The sequence below is a fragment of the Bacillus rossius genome, chromosome 5 (genome assembly GCF_032445375.1).
Source record: "Bacillus rossius redtenbacheri isolate Brsri chromosome 5, Brsri_v3, whole genome shotgun sequence".
NCBI lineage: Eukaryota > Metazoa > Arthropoda > Insecta > Phasmatodea > Bacillidae > Bacillus > Bacillus rossius.
This window is the reverse complement of record NC_086333.1, coordinates 46,047,927-46,065,624: the sequence shown is the minus strand read 5'-3', so window position 1 is coordinate 46,065,624 and position 17,698 is coordinate 46,047,927. Positions and strand designations below refer to the sequence as shown.

At 39.4% G+C, this 17,698-nt stretch overlaps 1 protein-coding gene across 2 annotated transcripts in view; it reads left to right on the top strand.

The window, feature by feature from the left end:
- Positions 1–17,698, top strand: part of LOC134531772 (growth factor receptor-bound protein 14-like) — a 648,199-nt gene that overhangs the window by 622,195 nt on the left and 8,306 nt on the right. For both annotated transcript variants that reach the window (XM_063367665.1, XM_063367666.1), the window contains 2 exons: positions 15,264–15,535; positions 16,889–16,982. In XM_063367665.1, the coding sequence (XP_063223735.1) occupies positions 15,264–15,535; positions 16,889–16,982 (366 nt within the window). The remainder of the gene's footprint in view (positions 1–15,263; positions 15,536–16,888; positions 16,983–17,698) is intronic.

Genomic DNA, 17,698 nt, shown 5'->3' with positions numbered 1-17,698 from the left:
CAGCATTATCGTTTCGAGGTTGCATTCAGCTAGAAACTTGCCGTTAAAAATACGGATATGCGAATTCTTTCGACGCGTCAGTATACGTAATACATTTTTTTTCGGCAGTCGTTGGTTTGCATTCAAAAAGGTTTTCACTCTCTATTTTCTGGCAGTTTTCAATTCTCACTCATTGTTCATCACTTGACAGATAAATGTATAAACAAAAAAGGGTGAACAGCAGTTGGCTGTCCATGTGACAGACTATGGTCACAATGTTTACCAAAAGATGGCGCACAAAAACCTCTCAAAGGCCACACGAATGCGTAGGAGAACGCTAGGGACTCATTATTTCACGAAAGGCTGAATACCTACCAAGTTCTCGAACAATAACCTTGATTGAACTGTAAGTAATTACCCTTATATCAAGTTTTCAGGTCTGCTGGTAAAAAATGATGTTTAGTTTGCGTTACAAGAAAATATAGATTACATATTATTATAAGTATTATTGTAAGTTGCACGAATAAACGGCTTACTTTGCCTCCTGTTGACTGGCCTATTTAGGATGTTCGGAAACAACTGTAGTCGATATTGGAGGTATTCTCGTGGCTGAAGTGGCCGTCAAGTAGTTTCTCTCTCTCTCTCTGTCCCTAGGAACACTCACCATGATTCGGCCACTTTCCGCGGCCCGAACATTTGATTGGCCATCAAGGACACGGCGAGCGAATATAGGCTCCTTGCTCCCAAACTTATCATAAATGTTCCTCATTCAGAGGCAAGGTTGTGGCGTAGTTTTCGTTCGCGGGGCTGAACTGGCGCAGTCTTCCTCACCAAAGTAGCCTACGTGCGTGCGGTTATTTTTACGGCAAAGACTCTTCAGTCAGGCGCGATCGGAACTAGCAATTTTGCCGGATCAGCTAACTAAATACAGAATGTTCCGTAACACACCGTCAATCCTAGAAAGAACAGATGATTGGCCAATTAATCAAAGTTAGTTCTGAATCAGAAAAACCAAAATTGAAAAAAAAAATGGTTGTAATTTTTGAGTTATTTGCTTCTTTTTTTAAAAAAAAAAAACTTTTTAAATCCCCAGCCTGTACCAAATTATTTGATACTGTGACTAAACATTTTTGTTACAGAATAAAACAAGAACTCCACTATTCATAACAATTCAAAATAGTTACACATGCTATACTTTCAAAGGAAACAATAAGTATTTGCTTGAATTATGCGCCAACAATTTTTAATCAGAAAACTTTGACTGTCAAGCTGTAAGAAAAATTATTTGCTAACTTGGATAGTTATTTGATTTAATTAGCCATATTTACCAAAAAATTGCTAATTTTACAATGTTATTATTATTTTGTACAATATGACTGTAAAACGTCTGCTCTTAGCGTCAAATTAAGACTCTTTCTGAATATTGGTTGCTGATCCTGTATCGATTTAACAGAAATATCAAAGTGAAAACGTCAGCTATTAAAAAAATACAAAGCTTTTCAAAACAAGGTGTATTAATTTTATTTAAAACATTTTCATGGACATAAGCTATTTATGCATTACAATGGATATCAATCGCTATGTTGCTTTGTCTAACGTATTAATACATTTCCTCGACAATGCTTACAGATTCTACTTACATCACTTTTGTTTGATTTTTTCCAGAAAGATTTTTTTTAAAATTATATTTGCTCTGATTAAACCAAAGATAGTCGTCGAGCCCGATCGTCAAGCCTTCGTGGCGAACCTTGTTCGATTCCCGGCAGGGTCGATCCCGGGTTTCCCGCATGTGGGGAAACGTGGCGGACGTTCACATGAGCTTGTGAGTTGTATCGGAGTGCTCCCGTATTCCGTCCCAGTGCTCCGCTTTCATCTCATCGCCTCTCGTCGTTTCTAATGACCTCGATGTCTTTATATAACCAGTTATATAACTAGTGATATCTTTAAATAGTTTAAAACTTAAAATATCAACGTTAGTACAGTGGAAATCTTTCCCCTAACCAAACATTTTTTTTTTCCTTTGAAACTTAACTATGGTAAAATAAAATTCATTAATTCAAATTCTTTAATAGTGGCGATCACTTCTCCTAGGTACGGCACTGTCGCGCCTCGAATTAAATTTGTACTATTTCTGAAAGTATTAAAAATATACTGCCGGTGTGAAAATGTGCTTTGGATGACACCCTCTCTAAAGACTTGATTTACGTTCGCGAGGCATTAAAGCGCTTAAAAAACACAGTCACGAAACAAAACAAAGTGAAATTTGAGAATAAATATTAACTAATCGACCATTCCAACCCGAAAAATGCAACCGATGCAATGGTCGTTACCATGGAGACGCGGACGGTATCAGCCCGTTAAAAAGGATAAAAATAAATCTTCCATAAATGCAGTAGCAAACTCCGTTCAGCAATTTTAGCACGCTCCAGATCTATACCACAGAAACCGTGCCTTTTTTACGGTATAAAAAGTAGTCTATGTTACTCTCCGACCCATAAACTATCTCTGTGCAATAAAAAAAAATCATTTCGATCTATTGCTCAGTGAAAAGGTTAAACCAACACACACACTTTCGCATTTATAATATTATCAATAATCCTTGTCATTCATCTCGTCTCTAGGTTATTCGTCTCATTCTCGGTACGATAGCGTAAAGCTGTCCAGGACAGTTGTTTTCTAGCGTATTTGCCCTAGGAACATAGGCCAGATGGCCCGGCTGTTGAAAGAGGGGAGGGCGCAGGGGAGTTTACGATGGGACAAGGGGAGGGAGGAGTGTAGTGTCACTCCAAGGTCACCCTGACTAACCTTGTGAGTCAGCCCACGTCGCGGCGCGCCCAACCCCGCCAATCAGCTGGGCTCTCCCCCCTCCCTATTTCAGTACGTAGATAAACCCCCCGCAGCTGCACGCTTTCTTCTTCCTCTTCCTTCCACCATCCTCTTCCGCTGCTTCTCCGCCGCGCCCTCTCTCCGCACCGCCAGAGTCGGCGTCCTTTTCTTCTCTCCCGCCCCGGTTGTCGCTCACCCTTCGATACCTGGCCCTCTGTGGTCAGTGCGCCGACACGCGTGTCGAGTGCACGGACTCTGGTCTGTCCAGGGTCGCGTGCAACGTGACCATTTTCCATTATCCATCTACCGTTATCAGCCCACAAACCCACGGAGTATGTGTCCTGGAAGTTGAAGCCAACTGGTTAGCAAACAAATCATAGCCACTATGCTGGAATATGAATAGCTTGAAAGGAACTCTCTAAGAAGAAGCTTCTTTGCAGGTTATTGCACACCTTTGCGTAGTGCAGACTTGCTTGTGATGCCAGCCCACGTGCAGGACTATGTAATCTCTTTTGTATTTGTACTTTTGTAATTTTTGTCTTTTGTATTTAGGATTTTCGTGCCAAATTATAAAATTGTCATAACTATCGGTATAGGCATGTCACAAAACTTAATAAATAAATTAATAAATAAGGTGCCCGCCTAGTCAGGCGTGAGGCGGAATGATGAGTGCATATAGCGCGGTATCGCCTTCTAAGGATGTTCGCACATATAACGCGGGTTTCCTGCGCCAGCGCGTTGCCACCGCGGATCTGCTTCGACCGACGTCGACAAGCTTTATAGGAGTGTTCCCGTGTTTTCAAATGGAAGCACGCACGCACAAAGGAAGATGGTGAGGCAAATAGCTGGCGCTGGTCGCGCGGGTGTCTCTTCCACCTGCTTTTGCCGGAATGCACTGACCATTATTTACGCGCTGGTAGACTTGATTTGAAGTACTCTCGATCAGTAATACTTATTGTTGCGATTTGGCGTTGAGTATGGAAAGTGAAGTGAACAGTGAAGTTCTCATTTCGGAGGTATACAAAAAATAAATATAGTTTAAAAAACTAAAGAAACATGCTTTTAAAGATTATCAAACTAAAAAGTAAAAAATAATTTTAAAATTAAATTTATGACAATAGTATATAAGCAATACTAGTATAAATGAGAAAAAAGCTTGAGGCGCTTTGTGCCATATTTTTTGAATATTAAGCGCCCCATGCTTTTTTCTCATTTATACTAGTATTGCTTATATACTATTGTCATAAATTTAATTTTAAAATTATTTTTTACTTTTTAGTTTGATAATCTTTAAAAGCATGTTTCTTTAGTTTTTTAAACTATATTTATTTTTAACTTTTTAGTTTGATATTCTTTAAAAGCATGTTTTTTTGTTTTTTAAACTATATTTATTTTTAACTTTTTAGTTTGATATTCTTTAAAAGCATGTTTTTTTAGTTTTTTTAAACTATATTTATGTATAATTATCATAGGGAAATGAGTTACCGACACTACCTATTACCATCTGAGATAACTATTTGGAGTTGCAACGTCACAAAGAAATGGTAAAGTCTCTACGAATCATTTGCAGTTTGATGTATGGATATAATATTAGAATTTACCGGGAAAAAAAAAAAAACATTTTTTTTCGGCGTGGCCGGGAGTAGAACCCACGATCGTTGAATCTGAAAGCTGACGTCTCAGAAGTCGCGCGCCTTAGACGGCTCGGCTAACGAACGTAATGAAATGGGTGGGACATTTTACAGTGATGAGTCACTCACTCTTAGTCGAAAGAGTTACAGACGGACAGACAGAGTTACAGACGGACAGACAAACATACAGGTGAAGCTAATATAAAGCATGTAAAAAAGAGCAATACGGGACCAAAGAAACCAAGTCCATGAAAACAGGAAGGTCATCGCAAATTTGTGAGCAGAGATGAAGCCCCTACACGATGCCAAAATTCTGCTGTACATTCTGTTATACCCATGGGTATTAAAGTAGGCATAGCAGTTTGTTTAGCATAAGAGACAACCAGCCAGCGTAGTTGAAAACCAAAGCAAGCATATCTGTGCAGGGTAAACATGCTGCTGACCATTTAACCAAATACTGAAAATATACATGAACATTGTAGCTGTTCATTTTTAATATTATGTAACGTATGAATGATTTTGTGATCCTCTACACTTTACTTGCAAAAAAAAATACAATTTAGTTTTTTTATTTAAAAATTTTGTTGCCAAGTGAGACAAAGAAACACGCATAGTTTAAGATAGTTGTACTTCCTATGGCAAACTTAAATCTAACTTGAAGGAAAACCATCTCGCACTTTCATTTAGGCTAACAGGTGTGGCGTTTCTATGAAGTGCAAGTTTATTCATTAATAATATATTTACATTAATTTCCTAATAAACATAAAATGTTTTAATTTGAGGATTTTTTTTGTTTAAATTACTTGTATGTATGTTCCAGGATAGTCAATAGGAAAATATAATATTAATCAAAAATAGTAGTATCAACAGATATTTTCTCAATGTAATATCACGGGTGTAAAAAAAAAGGCGCGCATGTCTTCGTACCTATCATAACTTGCGCGACGTTTTACAGTTATGATATGAAGCTAAATGAATATATGCTTAAAATATTTAGAGCAGAACAAAAAATGCAAGCGAGGTATCGAGTTGCAATTGTATAAATAGCTCTTAAATAAAAGTAATGATGAAAAGGGCGGGCGATACCGAGCATCAAGCGTGTCGCTGGATGGCTGAAGGTCACGAGACATCTCCGCCCCAGCCGGCGCCCCGGTGCTTCACCTCGATTCAGTGGCGAGTCGTGGACGTGCGTCGTCTGGCTGTTCGCACGCACAGCGCGCTGTAGTGACGGCCTGCCCAACTATATTGTTACGAACGCGGACAGGACCGCGACGCGCGCCGGGTTCGGAGCTGGCTGGCGGCCCTGCACGGCTACTGGCGTCATGTGCCGTCCACTGGCGTAAGGCATGCCGCGCGTTCCTGGCCGGATTACAAGGGTCCTCGCTAACCCCCTCTCCCCCTTCCGCACCCCTCGCAAAGCCTCGCCCCAGGCCATTGTCAATGACTCTTTTAGCGGCCTGGGGAATTCTGCAGGTTTCCCGAGGCCGCCGCGCGGAGTGGCGCGAATAAACACCGCCTTTCTGGACTTTTCGAGAAGAAAACTGTTAAATGGAGCCTCTGACGACATAGTGGTGTTTTTTGGAAATTTACTAGAACCATGTGAACTTTTGTGGAATGTTCGTCACAGTGATTATAAGCGTTAAATTACAATTGCTTAGTTTCGGGAGGGTCTGATTGCTGATAAAGATTGTAGTAGCTGACCTCATTGTCTAGCAGCTCACCGGTCCACTAGCTGCCAGTGACATTCCTTCAGTACTTGCCTCGTGTATAGCGTTTTGAGTGACCACCTGGCCAGTACTTGTCTACGTCTCTAACCGACCTCCTACTTGCCCCGTCTACAAGCAACGCCATCAAGTCCGCGCTGGAATTTTCGGACCTCCAGACGTGTGCGTGATTTGACCGTATGGTTCCCTGCAACCTTTGAATATATATACTGTATAGAAGTCGCCAGCCCCGGTTAAAATTTCTAATACGGTTTTGAGGTAGTTGGTTAATTCACCGCCGCAATCGCCACCATCTCTAGGGCATCGACTTGTGGTGGTCCCTAGCGGACAAGTGTCGAACTCTTCAAACACCCCTTCCCCCTCCCGTTGAACGACCTTGAGCTGCAGTGAATGATAGGTGAGGGTTGCGGGGAATGACAGCGGGCGACAGTGCTGCGCTCTAACGTGTAAATAACAACTAAGACGATACAGGGCGTTACGGCAGCGCACTGCAGCGGTGAAGTTCCCAAGCTGCTCATCATACGCTTCTGAAAAAACGTAGAGTAAATCCTATCCACTCGCGACTTCTATACAGTATATATATTCAAAATTGCAACGCAGCAGGCTTCAGCGGGGATCGTAGGATCCAGCTGATCTTTCCTCGTCAGACTCGGGGGACGGAAAGGAACGCCCTTCAGCGGGAAAGGGAACGCGGCACTCGGCGACCGTGAGTGCTGGGAACGCGTACCCGGGTCGCCGGCTGCGCCCACGGCTAGGGGCGGTGTGATCGGGAAGGCAGTTCCTTCAAGTACGACCTCCGCACCTGGGGCGGGCCTGCTGCCAGCATTACTCGCGCGGGAAGGGGCCAAACTCCCCCGCCAGGAATGGGTGGGAGGTGCCCACGCTTTTCGAGGAAGGCTTGTGTAACGGCGTTTTATTTCGAGCACGACAGGCAGTCTGGCCCGCTGCTCGACTCACCCGGCTGTTGGAAGCCTACCTTGCCTCTCCTCCCTCCCCCCCCCCCCATCATAGCTTGGCGCAGCGCTAGCTTCTGTCCCGGATCCCGTGGCGTGTGGTTTCGCCACAGCTAGAGGCACTTACATTTCCCTTGGAGAAAGGTCGGGTCACCTAATATTCATTGACCCCCGATCAGTCCTGAACATATCTGAAGTTCTCAGCCTTGATCGTGCAACTACGGCAGTTCAACTTGATATACAATTATATATATATATATATATATATATATATATATATATATATACACGTTTACGTTTTTCCGCAAGTTCCATCAACAGACCTTTCAGCGTTTTTTCATAACATTCTACACCTCTGCGTTTTAGCCATGAAATAATTTCGTATTTTTACTGTATTTCGAAGGAGGCTTATCGTCTTTTTTTTGAGTGGTATGGCGCATCACGACATCAGAGGATGGCAACACGTTGGGTATGAGACGTTCGGATAGCCACTTTTCAAAATTAGATGCTTTCAGTTCCCCGTTATAATATTCGACTGCCGTACCTAACTTGTGCATCAATAATCCCCCTTGGAGAAATCCACATCTTGAACCAATATGAACCAATATTAGCCTCTTGGTTGCATTTCCTTTAGTTACTCCCGTCCCGTCATTTTTGCCATGCCAGCATTTCTCGAGTGTGAAATTTGTATCTACGTACCCACGAATCATCAAGGTGAAAATTTAATAAAAAAAAAACCCTTCCTTAGTCTAATTTGTGTGAGGTACTTGAAGCGCCATGCCACCGTGACTGAAATTAAAACATTTGTTGGGTCATTTAAGATACTATAAATCATGAAGATGCAATATATATATATATATATATATGATATATATATATATTATATATATATATATATATATATATATATATATATATATACTAGCTAAACCCGGCCACGCTTTGCTGTGGCACAGTTTAATATTAATTCATTGTTTAATTTAATATTTTACTGTGCATGGCTGTGGAATGTAATAGAAGAAATAAAAATGTGTTTAGGTTAAATATTTTTATTGTAAAGCTAATGGAAGGACTACATTCCTTGTTTTCCCATTTTTTGCATAAACATATAGATCAGATGGTTTACCGACTCTGGAGCACCCGACATATAACTGTCCATGAGAGAAGCATTCATTTTCTAAATTCAAACCGCACACTTGCAAAGATTGTCCTTGTGCTTTATTGATGGTCATAGCGAACGCAAGGCGTATTGGAAATTGAAGTCGTTTGAACTCGAACGCCATATCTGTCGGAATAAGTGGCATTCGTGGAAGTAATACGTCTTCACCTTTATGAAGTCCAATCAAAATTGTTGCTTCAATAAGATTATCCATTAATTTTTTAACTACTAATCGTGTACCATTACATAATTTAGGCTGACAGATATTTCGAAGCAATATAATTGGCACACCAATTTTCAAATTCAAAATATGTGGTGGTAATCCTGGAACATCGAGTGAATTGAGAAATTCCGTTGGAAAGTTCACTGCTTCATTTTGGTGCACTACTGAATCAATAGATTTGTATGTCATTGTTTCACCTTCGATTCTGTTTATAATACTATTGTTCATATCGTGTACGTCAACATTTTTAGCCGCTAGAATGGCTCTTTCGCTCAACCATGCATGATTTTTGAATTTTGTTTCGATGTTTTGGAATACCTTGTCTACTCAGGGCCGGAACTAAGGGGGGGCATGGGGGGCATGTGCCCCGGGCGGCAAATATCAGGGGGCGGCAAAATATGAAAAGTGGTTCACTAAAACAAAATGAAACTAGTCATTAAAAAAAGTTTTGAAAGTGTACATATCGCAACCAATAAGTTAGCCAAGAAATTAAGATTATGCATAATTCGTACTTCAAATGCGTTACTTCACTCTAAAAAACAAGTATTACCATAATTCGTGGTCTGGAGTGAGTAATACCACTGCGATGAGAGCTGACATCTCAAGGACCCGTTGCGCGGGTGATCACTTGGCTGAGCAAGATGTAGCCCTTTCTCTGATAAATAACCTCATTTTTCCAGCCCCTACTCTGTCGCACCTGTGTTTTCGTACCATGTGCGTCTCTGCCTGAGGACGGGAGCAGATAGCAGTTCCCGAAACGTCGCTTGTTTCTGTTTTGGAAAAACTATTGTGTTTGTTTCGTCTTTTCGTTTTTTCGTGTTATTGTCTTGTTTCAACCATTGTGCTGAATTTTTATGGGTTCAATATTTTTGTGTCGTCATCATTTGTGGGGTTTTATCGTTCTCTTAGTACATTTTTCTTTGTTTTTCTTTGTTTGTTGAACATATTCCTGTTACGGAATATTTTGTGGAGTTTATATTCTGTTGACAACAGCAATTTTTCGCTTAATTTGTGCTTTTTGTCTTTTGGTTATTTTTACTTATTTATTTATTTATTTTATTTTTTAGTTTTCTTCTACAGAAAAAGTGCTTAGCAATGGCGTATGTCCAAAAAACTTACATCAAGTAATGTTGGAAGTCATTGACAGATTAATTATGGAACTGAGTAACAGGTTTAAGGCTTTGGAGAACATTAACAATAAGTTTGGATTTTTAAATGGTGTTCAAATTCATAAAATGGAAGTAGAAGATTTAAAAGTCAAAGCAGCAGAATTAGGAAACACAGTGCCGATCTTATCAAAGAAGAATTCGTATTTGAAATTGAAAGTTTTAAGCACCATGCATTAAAAGTAGACTATGAATTAAAAGATGCTACAGCATCAACAATGTTGAGCCTTATCTGCAAAAATAAACTGGAGGAGGCATATCCTAACATTACTACTGCTCTGAGAATGTTTCTAACCCTTCCAGTTACAATTGCGTCAGGTGAAAGAAGTTTTAGTAAACTTAAACTTATTAAAAGCTATTGAGAAGCACGATGGACCAGCAGAGATTAACAAATCTAAGTATTATATCTATTGAACAGAAACTAGCTGCTTTGATCAATTTTGATGATATTATTAATACTTTAGCAGCTAATCATGCTCGAAAAATTAAATTTTGAATTGAATTTCTTTGTATGGTTATCAATACAATATTATACTTAATTCAGAATCACATGTTCCTTATGTAATTTTAGTATACTTAATAAACTTATTGGTAAGACATTAATTTTCACTGTTGTGCAAACAATAAACTATAGTTTGATAACAGTCTATTTCATTATAATAAATATGTAATTGTATTAGTTTTCCAATTAGTGTACTTGATAAATAAAAGTTCTCAATTATGTATAAGTGAATGGTATCATTTCAACCACCGCTTCTAACGTAAAAGGGTATTTTATAATGTTGGTAAGGAGGAGGCGGCAAATTAAGCTTTGCCCCCCCTAACGAATCTCCTAGTTCCGGCCCTGTGTCTACTAATTCCTCTTTTGAATCTACGATGTTGCATAAATCAGATGATAAGATGATTTTTCCTGTTTCTGGATTTGTAGGTACAGTGCCGTTACCAACTTCAATTAATTGTCTTGAAAATATGACTGCTGTTGGATCGTTCTGAAGTTTAACTCGCATATTCGTGGTTAAATGCATTTTTTTTACTGTGCTCCAAAAATTTGAATATTTTTTAATTTAAACGTATTTTTATCAATAGAGTCGAAATAATATACTTTCAAATTAAATAAAGTTTTTTTATTCTTTCTTTATATATATATATATATATATATATATATATATATATATATATATATACATATTTGTGTAAATTATAGTCGTCAAGGCACAATGGTCGAGTAGCCTGATGTGCTTGAACTTCGACAATATGGTTCAGCATCGTCGAGCGTGGTCACATCTAAGTTGGGTGACCATGATATTTAGTTATAGAAACTTTTTTTTCCGACTTTTCCGGTGGATTTTCCCAAACTTTTATTTCATATAAACACTCTTCTGTTAAGATGCAATGTTCTGTAAAAATTTCAATCCAAACCATCGTATACTTTCCGAGTTTTGCGGCCAAATACATACGGAAGCTAAATTTTTATATATATAGATATATTGCATCTTCATGATATATATATATCATATATATATCATATATATATATATATATATATATATTGCATCTTCATGATTTATAGTATCTTAAATGACCCAACAAATGTTTTAATTTCAGTCACGGTGGCATGGCGCTTCAAGTACCTCACACAAATTGGACTAAGGAAGGGGTTTTTTTTTATTAAATTTTCACCTTGATGATTCGTGGGTACGTAGATAAAAATTTCACACTCGAGAAATGCTGGCAAGGCAAAAATGACGGGACGGGAGTAACTAAAGGAAATGCAACCAAGAGGCTAATATTGGTTCATATTGGTTCAAGATGTGGATTTCTCCAAGGGGGATTATTGATGCACAAGTTAGGTACGGCAGTCGAATATTATAACGGGGAACTGAAAGCATCTAATTTTGAAAAGTGGCTATCCGAACGTCTCATACCCAACGTGTTGCCATCCTCTGATGTCGTGATGCGCCATACCACTCAAAAAAAGACGATAAGCCTCCTTCGAAATACAGTAAAAATACGAAATTATTTCATGGCTAAAACGCAGAGGTGTAGAATGTTATGAAAAAACGCTGAAAGGTCTGTTGATGGAACTTGCGGAAAAACGTAAACCAAAGGAAAAAATTAGTCGGGTTGTTCGGCTGTTAGGAAAAAAAACAGGACATCATGTCATTCAACTCCCACTATACATGTGTGAGTTTAACGCTTTTGAATTAACGTGAGCAGAAATAAAGAGGTGATTTCGGGAATATAATGCCGCGTGAGAATTTTCCGCGCAAGCACTGGATGCTGTTAACTCCCCAACAAAGGAACTGCAATAATGTTGAAAAATTATAAGATGAAACTGGAAGAGGGACAGCATAATGTACGTGGCAATTGACCAGTTCTTAATAAATTTACATGACGATAATGTCATTGACGTATTCCTTTCATCAGCAAGTAACAGTGTAACGGACACCAGTGATGAATATTAGTGCGTGTCATTAACTGTTGGTAAGTTTTTATTTTATTAGCATCTTGGATACCCAAAATGTTTTTTATAAAGCAACCTATAGGCGATTGAATAAACTTTAAATGATATGTCAGACTATTGGTAAATTTTGATTTTATTGGCATAGTGATAGTGACAGTGCTACATCGTGTTTGGCTCAGCCTTTGTAAAAGCTGGTATTAATTCTTTTGACTTATCGAGATCTGGTACTATTTTATTGTTTCCGTATCATCAGGTTTCTTATGACTGCGAGATGGTATTTTGCCACTCTTGAGTTTCCAAACTTTAGTAAAATTTTCGTTACGATCACTTCATGTTTGTAATTCTTAATATCTATTTACATCGTGTTCCATGTTACAGCATGCCATCATTCCTATTATCACATTTTCACATATTCACAATAAATTATATGCTGCACTTTCATTACTCCGCTAAATGTTTTTAGAACGCCTAATATTAAGCCGGGCCGTGCCAAGTTCAATGCGCGCTTTCCCGCCGCCGCTTCGTTCTGCTGGTCCGTGCCGAGCAATGTTTACTGTCGGAACTATGGGATGCAGCTCGCCAGACTTGCCTGATTTCGGGTTCGCGTACCCAAATTACTGTGTCTGTTCTCGATACCCGAGAAGATCCTCTCGGGTATGCAAATGTACCCGAAATTGGGGAAAAAAAATTAAAAAATCAGGCTTTGCCCTGACCGTAACCTAATGACATTTAACATTTCTGCCTTTTCGAAAACAGCCTCAGCTACACTATATTCCTAAGGATCTCTGGAGTTAGTATCAAGTAAACAGTATGACTACGACGACACGATCAGAGATATCTCGCACTGGAACAGTCTCGGCTACAATATTAAAGCACAACACAAATTTACGTCTCCGTATTTATATTATAGGTATTATTTACAATAATTTTACACCAATCTTTAACCTGAATATACCAATTTTTTTCACAAGTGACCGGAATATTAGTATTCAACGCTATCCCCCTTTTTTTTCACCCAATCATTCAACGATGCATTTAAACTATAAAATGTTATGTTATCGCAAAATTCGCAGGTTCCTTGACCTCCAGGATAGACTCTACTACACTCGGACAAATGCCACCTGTTCATTGGCTGCTGACTTGTGAGTCGTCTCGACCTTTGAATATATTTACACCCCTTCCCCCTCTTGATGAACGACATTGAGCTGCAGTGAATGATGGATGAGGGGTGCGGGGAATGACAGCGGGCGACAATGCTGCTCTCTAACGTGTAAATAACAACTAAGACGATACAGGGCGTTACGGCAGCGCACTGCAGCGGTGAAGTTCCCAAGCTGCTCATCATAAGCTTCTGAAAAACGTAGAGTAAATCCTATCCACTCGCGACTTCTATACAGTATATATATTCAAAGTCTCGACTGAGTGTCTGTGATTCGACACCTCTTTGAGCGAGGGTCTCTAATTGGCCCTCATTAATCCAGATTAACAGTGAACCAGTGGTAGAAGCAGCGCTAAGGTATAATTATTTGAATTGTAGCATATCATGAAATGAATCCGCGAATTTTGCAGGTCTCTAGTTATCATGCTATTATGAGATTTAACATAACAGTGTATATGCAATTGTGTATCAAAGAAGACAGCAATACTTTGTTTTCATTCAATTTTTTTTTTGTGTATGTATCAGAATGACACCCGAACTGAGAACTTCTTGTAATCGAAGTACCTGAATATAGACGTGAATGTACTCGAATTGTTTGGATTATGGCTGGCAACACTGCGTTTCGCTTTTGTCGTGGTCCCTGCGCGTCGAGGTGCGGATATTCTGGTCGCCTGCTGGCCCCGCTAGCTAGCGTTCACCGCGTCAACGAGTGGCATATCTCTGACATCGATTTTGAAAGTACAATGAGAGGTCTTTAATTAGGAACCATGGCCGTGCCAGGTTAGCGATTATGCAGGTTTATCGATCATGAGCATAAGTTTTTTTTAACGGGGATAACAAAGAAAAAATAACAGAGCACAGCAGTACACAGAAGGAAAACAATCTGTTATTTTACAAAAGATTCCTTTGGAATCCCGCTCTCTTGAGATCGATTGCAGTTCTTGTTTCAGTCTACCTTTAAGCGTTCAGTTTCACGTCGTGTATCTAGCTCTTCGGGCGTTGCAACATCTCTGTAAGTAGAGGCTTTGTTCCGTTCAGTTTTCAGGCGTGCCTCTTGCTCTTCAAATGTTTCAGATCTACTGGGTGACAGTTGCCCCGCGTTTCTGATTGATCTTCCGATGTTTGACTTGTTACGTGGCATTTCAATTAATTGCTAGTATTTAATGCTTTTTTGACAGATAAGTTGTCCAAAGATAGTTTAAAAGCGTGTGATACAAATGTAATTTTCCTTAAACTTTAGCATTTTTTGTCAATTTTTAAATGTAGATTTAGCATAAAATATTTTTTCAAGTTGGCAGCAGTGCTCATAACCCAGGAAATTTTATCATAATCGTGTTTTAATGGAAATACCAAGCGAAATATTGCACTTTAGGGGAAAATATTGTCAACTTGTAAACTTTTTTCTTTAGGATTTGTGTATTTTTATTTCCCCCTTGTTTTTGAATTACACCCCCTTACCACCAAACATTTTTATATAGTGTGTTTATCATATTTTTTTCTTTTTTTCCCTCAATTGTTTGAATTCCCCCACTCAGGGCCGAATTTAGGGGAGGGCTACCGGGGCGAAAGCCCCGGGGCCTCCACAAACGGAAGGTTCCGTTCATTAACACTAAAATTTAATTTCATACAATTCTTGTCTCCGATTATATTTATGTAAGTTTTTTTTTTTTTTTTTAAATACTAAGACAATCTACTTGATTTCACAATAAATTATTTATTGGAAAACTCGACTGGAAAAAAAAATTGTTCATTTTATTTGGAAAATAATTTGGGGCCAGGGAGCCTCCGCTCCTCTGTTGCCTGGAGGCCTCCAGACCTCTCTAAATCCGGCCCTGCGCCCCAACCCTCACCACCCAAAAATACCTTTTTAGATTTTGTGTTCCATCATTTATTTTTATTATTTCCCTCCCAAGTGTTGGAATCTCTCTCCCCCCTCCTTCTCGACACGGTTGTTCCGGACGTGTGTGACGTTGCCGCAGGAGAGCGTGCGGTCGCGCGTCGCCATGGACTTCACGGGCAGCGTGGGCCGCATCGTGGACGACCCCAAGGAGGCCAAGGCCATCGCCGTGGCCGAGGGCTACTCGTGGAAGAGGCGCTGGCGGCCCGCGGCGCAGCGCCACCACTCGGCCGCCTCCCCGGGGGCGGCGCGCGGGCTGGAGGCGGGCGTGCACGTGGCCCAGCCGTGGTTCCACGGCGGCATGTCGCGCGACCACGCCGCGCAGCTCGTCGGCAGGCACGGCACCGTGGACGGGTCAGTGCCTCTCGCCAGTGGCGTGGCCAGGATTTGTGTGTAGGGGGTGTTAAGAAGCATCCCCCCTCTCCGTATTAAAGCTGGGGGTCCGGGGGCCCTCCCCCGGCGGGAAAATTTGGATTTTAAGGTGTAAAATAGTGCTATTTTATCAGTTTCCAGTACTTCAATTTAAATATTGTAAAGGTAAAAATTTTATTAATTTTAATATGAAATTTGTTTTGAGTGATGAATAAGAAATTAATTAAAGATTTGGGGCTAAGTGGGGGGGGGGGGGGGGGGGTTGAACCCCTAAACCCCCCCCCCCCCCCCCCCCCCGGCTACGCCCCTGAGTGCCGTATACTGTTGGCACTCTGTGCACGAGCAAACGTGTGTTGAAACGGCCCGGCCAAACAACGTAAAATGCTTATCTTGCAGACGGTCTGACGGTCTTTTAACTTCCCAGGCTTACAATGTTGCAGTCCCATGAGCATTTCAGATTTTTGTCGCAAATAATCCCTGCTGGCATGTCTGGCATATTTTTAACATACCTACTAACAGTTTCATAACTTTTTGAGGTAAGCACAACACAAATTTATATATAATATAGAAAAATAATAAATCTCTAATTGACAGGACTAACAATAATTAACAAGACTATATACATTCGGTGGGCACCGTGAATAGGTTAGGTAAGCACTAAATACAGGTAAGAACTTAATACCTGCAGGCAGGCACCACCTACTAAGCAAGATGCGTTACAAGACACAGTCACAACTAAGCCAAACATAAAATATAACACATAAACCAGTTAAAACACATTATTACAAAACAGATTAAGGAACATTTTCAATTAAAAGCAATAGTAATGTAGTTAATATATAATGATGTTAATGTAACAATAATTATAAATGATTTACATTAAAAAAAATTAGAAGCTATTAAAATTTGGAATAGGAATAAACTAAGGAAAAATCGAAAACAATGTAATTATCTATATATAGCATTTAGTAGTACAGAGTTGAGAGTCGATAAAATGCATACTATGCGTATTATGTTCATTTTGTTTGTTAAAGTTGGTAATAAATCTATAATAATATAGTTTTTGACCTCCAGAGTACATAATATTATCATGACAAAGATTGCATACACCCACCACTCCAATTCTTCTTACCACCATGGTGTGTGTGGTGCTGGCTTCAGGAGTGGTTAATTCAGAAACTGGATCTCTCGAATAACTTGTGTTTCATTTTCTTTTTCCTTCCTGTTCTGTGAATGTTGGAATCTTGTGACAGTCAGACAACTTACAAACTGGGCCTTATAGAGTTTACTGTAAGTTAAACCTACTGATCTCACTGGTTTTGTTTGCCCCCACAGGGTGTTCCTGGTGCGGGAAAGCAGGAGCAACCCGGGAGCGTTTGTGCTGACGTTCAAGTGCGGAGGGAAAGTCCTGCACTCCCAGATACAACCAGTAAGGGCTACAGTATTATTTTTTATTTTATAAAATTGTCACAATGGTAACAAACATAGTGCCCACAATTTTTAATCATACTTACCAGCATAGGTTGGCCATCAGCAATAATGAGAATTGGTGAATTTGGTTTAAAGAACCATCCATAATTTTCAAATCAAAATTGCAGAAAATCTCAAGTTCACGTTTTATTTCATTTAGAAAACATTATTTTGTACAAAAATCCATGACCATGCACAAAATGTTAACAATTGTTCAATGTTGTCAGATGTTCTAGAATGAAGACATCAATTTCCTAGATTAAAATTTTACAGTGCATAGACGAGTTGTGAATAAAAGGGTAGGGAAAATATATTAGGATTTTGTTTTTGAATCGCTGAAGTGCATAAAAGTTGCCTGCTGTTATTATACAGAAAAAAAAAAACCACCAAAACAATTAAAATTCTTTTTACATCTTTTAGTTGTGCATCATACTAAAAGTTTATAGGATGACTTGAACTTTTTTGTTTGGAAAAATTTTTGATATTATTTTAGATTCAGTGATAAATATGGTGTAATGGTTATAACACTAGAAAAAGCAACATTTTTAATACATGTATTACATGCAATCTGAAATTATGTGAATCATTCTTTAATATACATATTAATAAACTGCATAAAGTTGGTACAAACAATTCCAGACATGTCTGCTCACACTGTGGCCATCCAAGGCAATT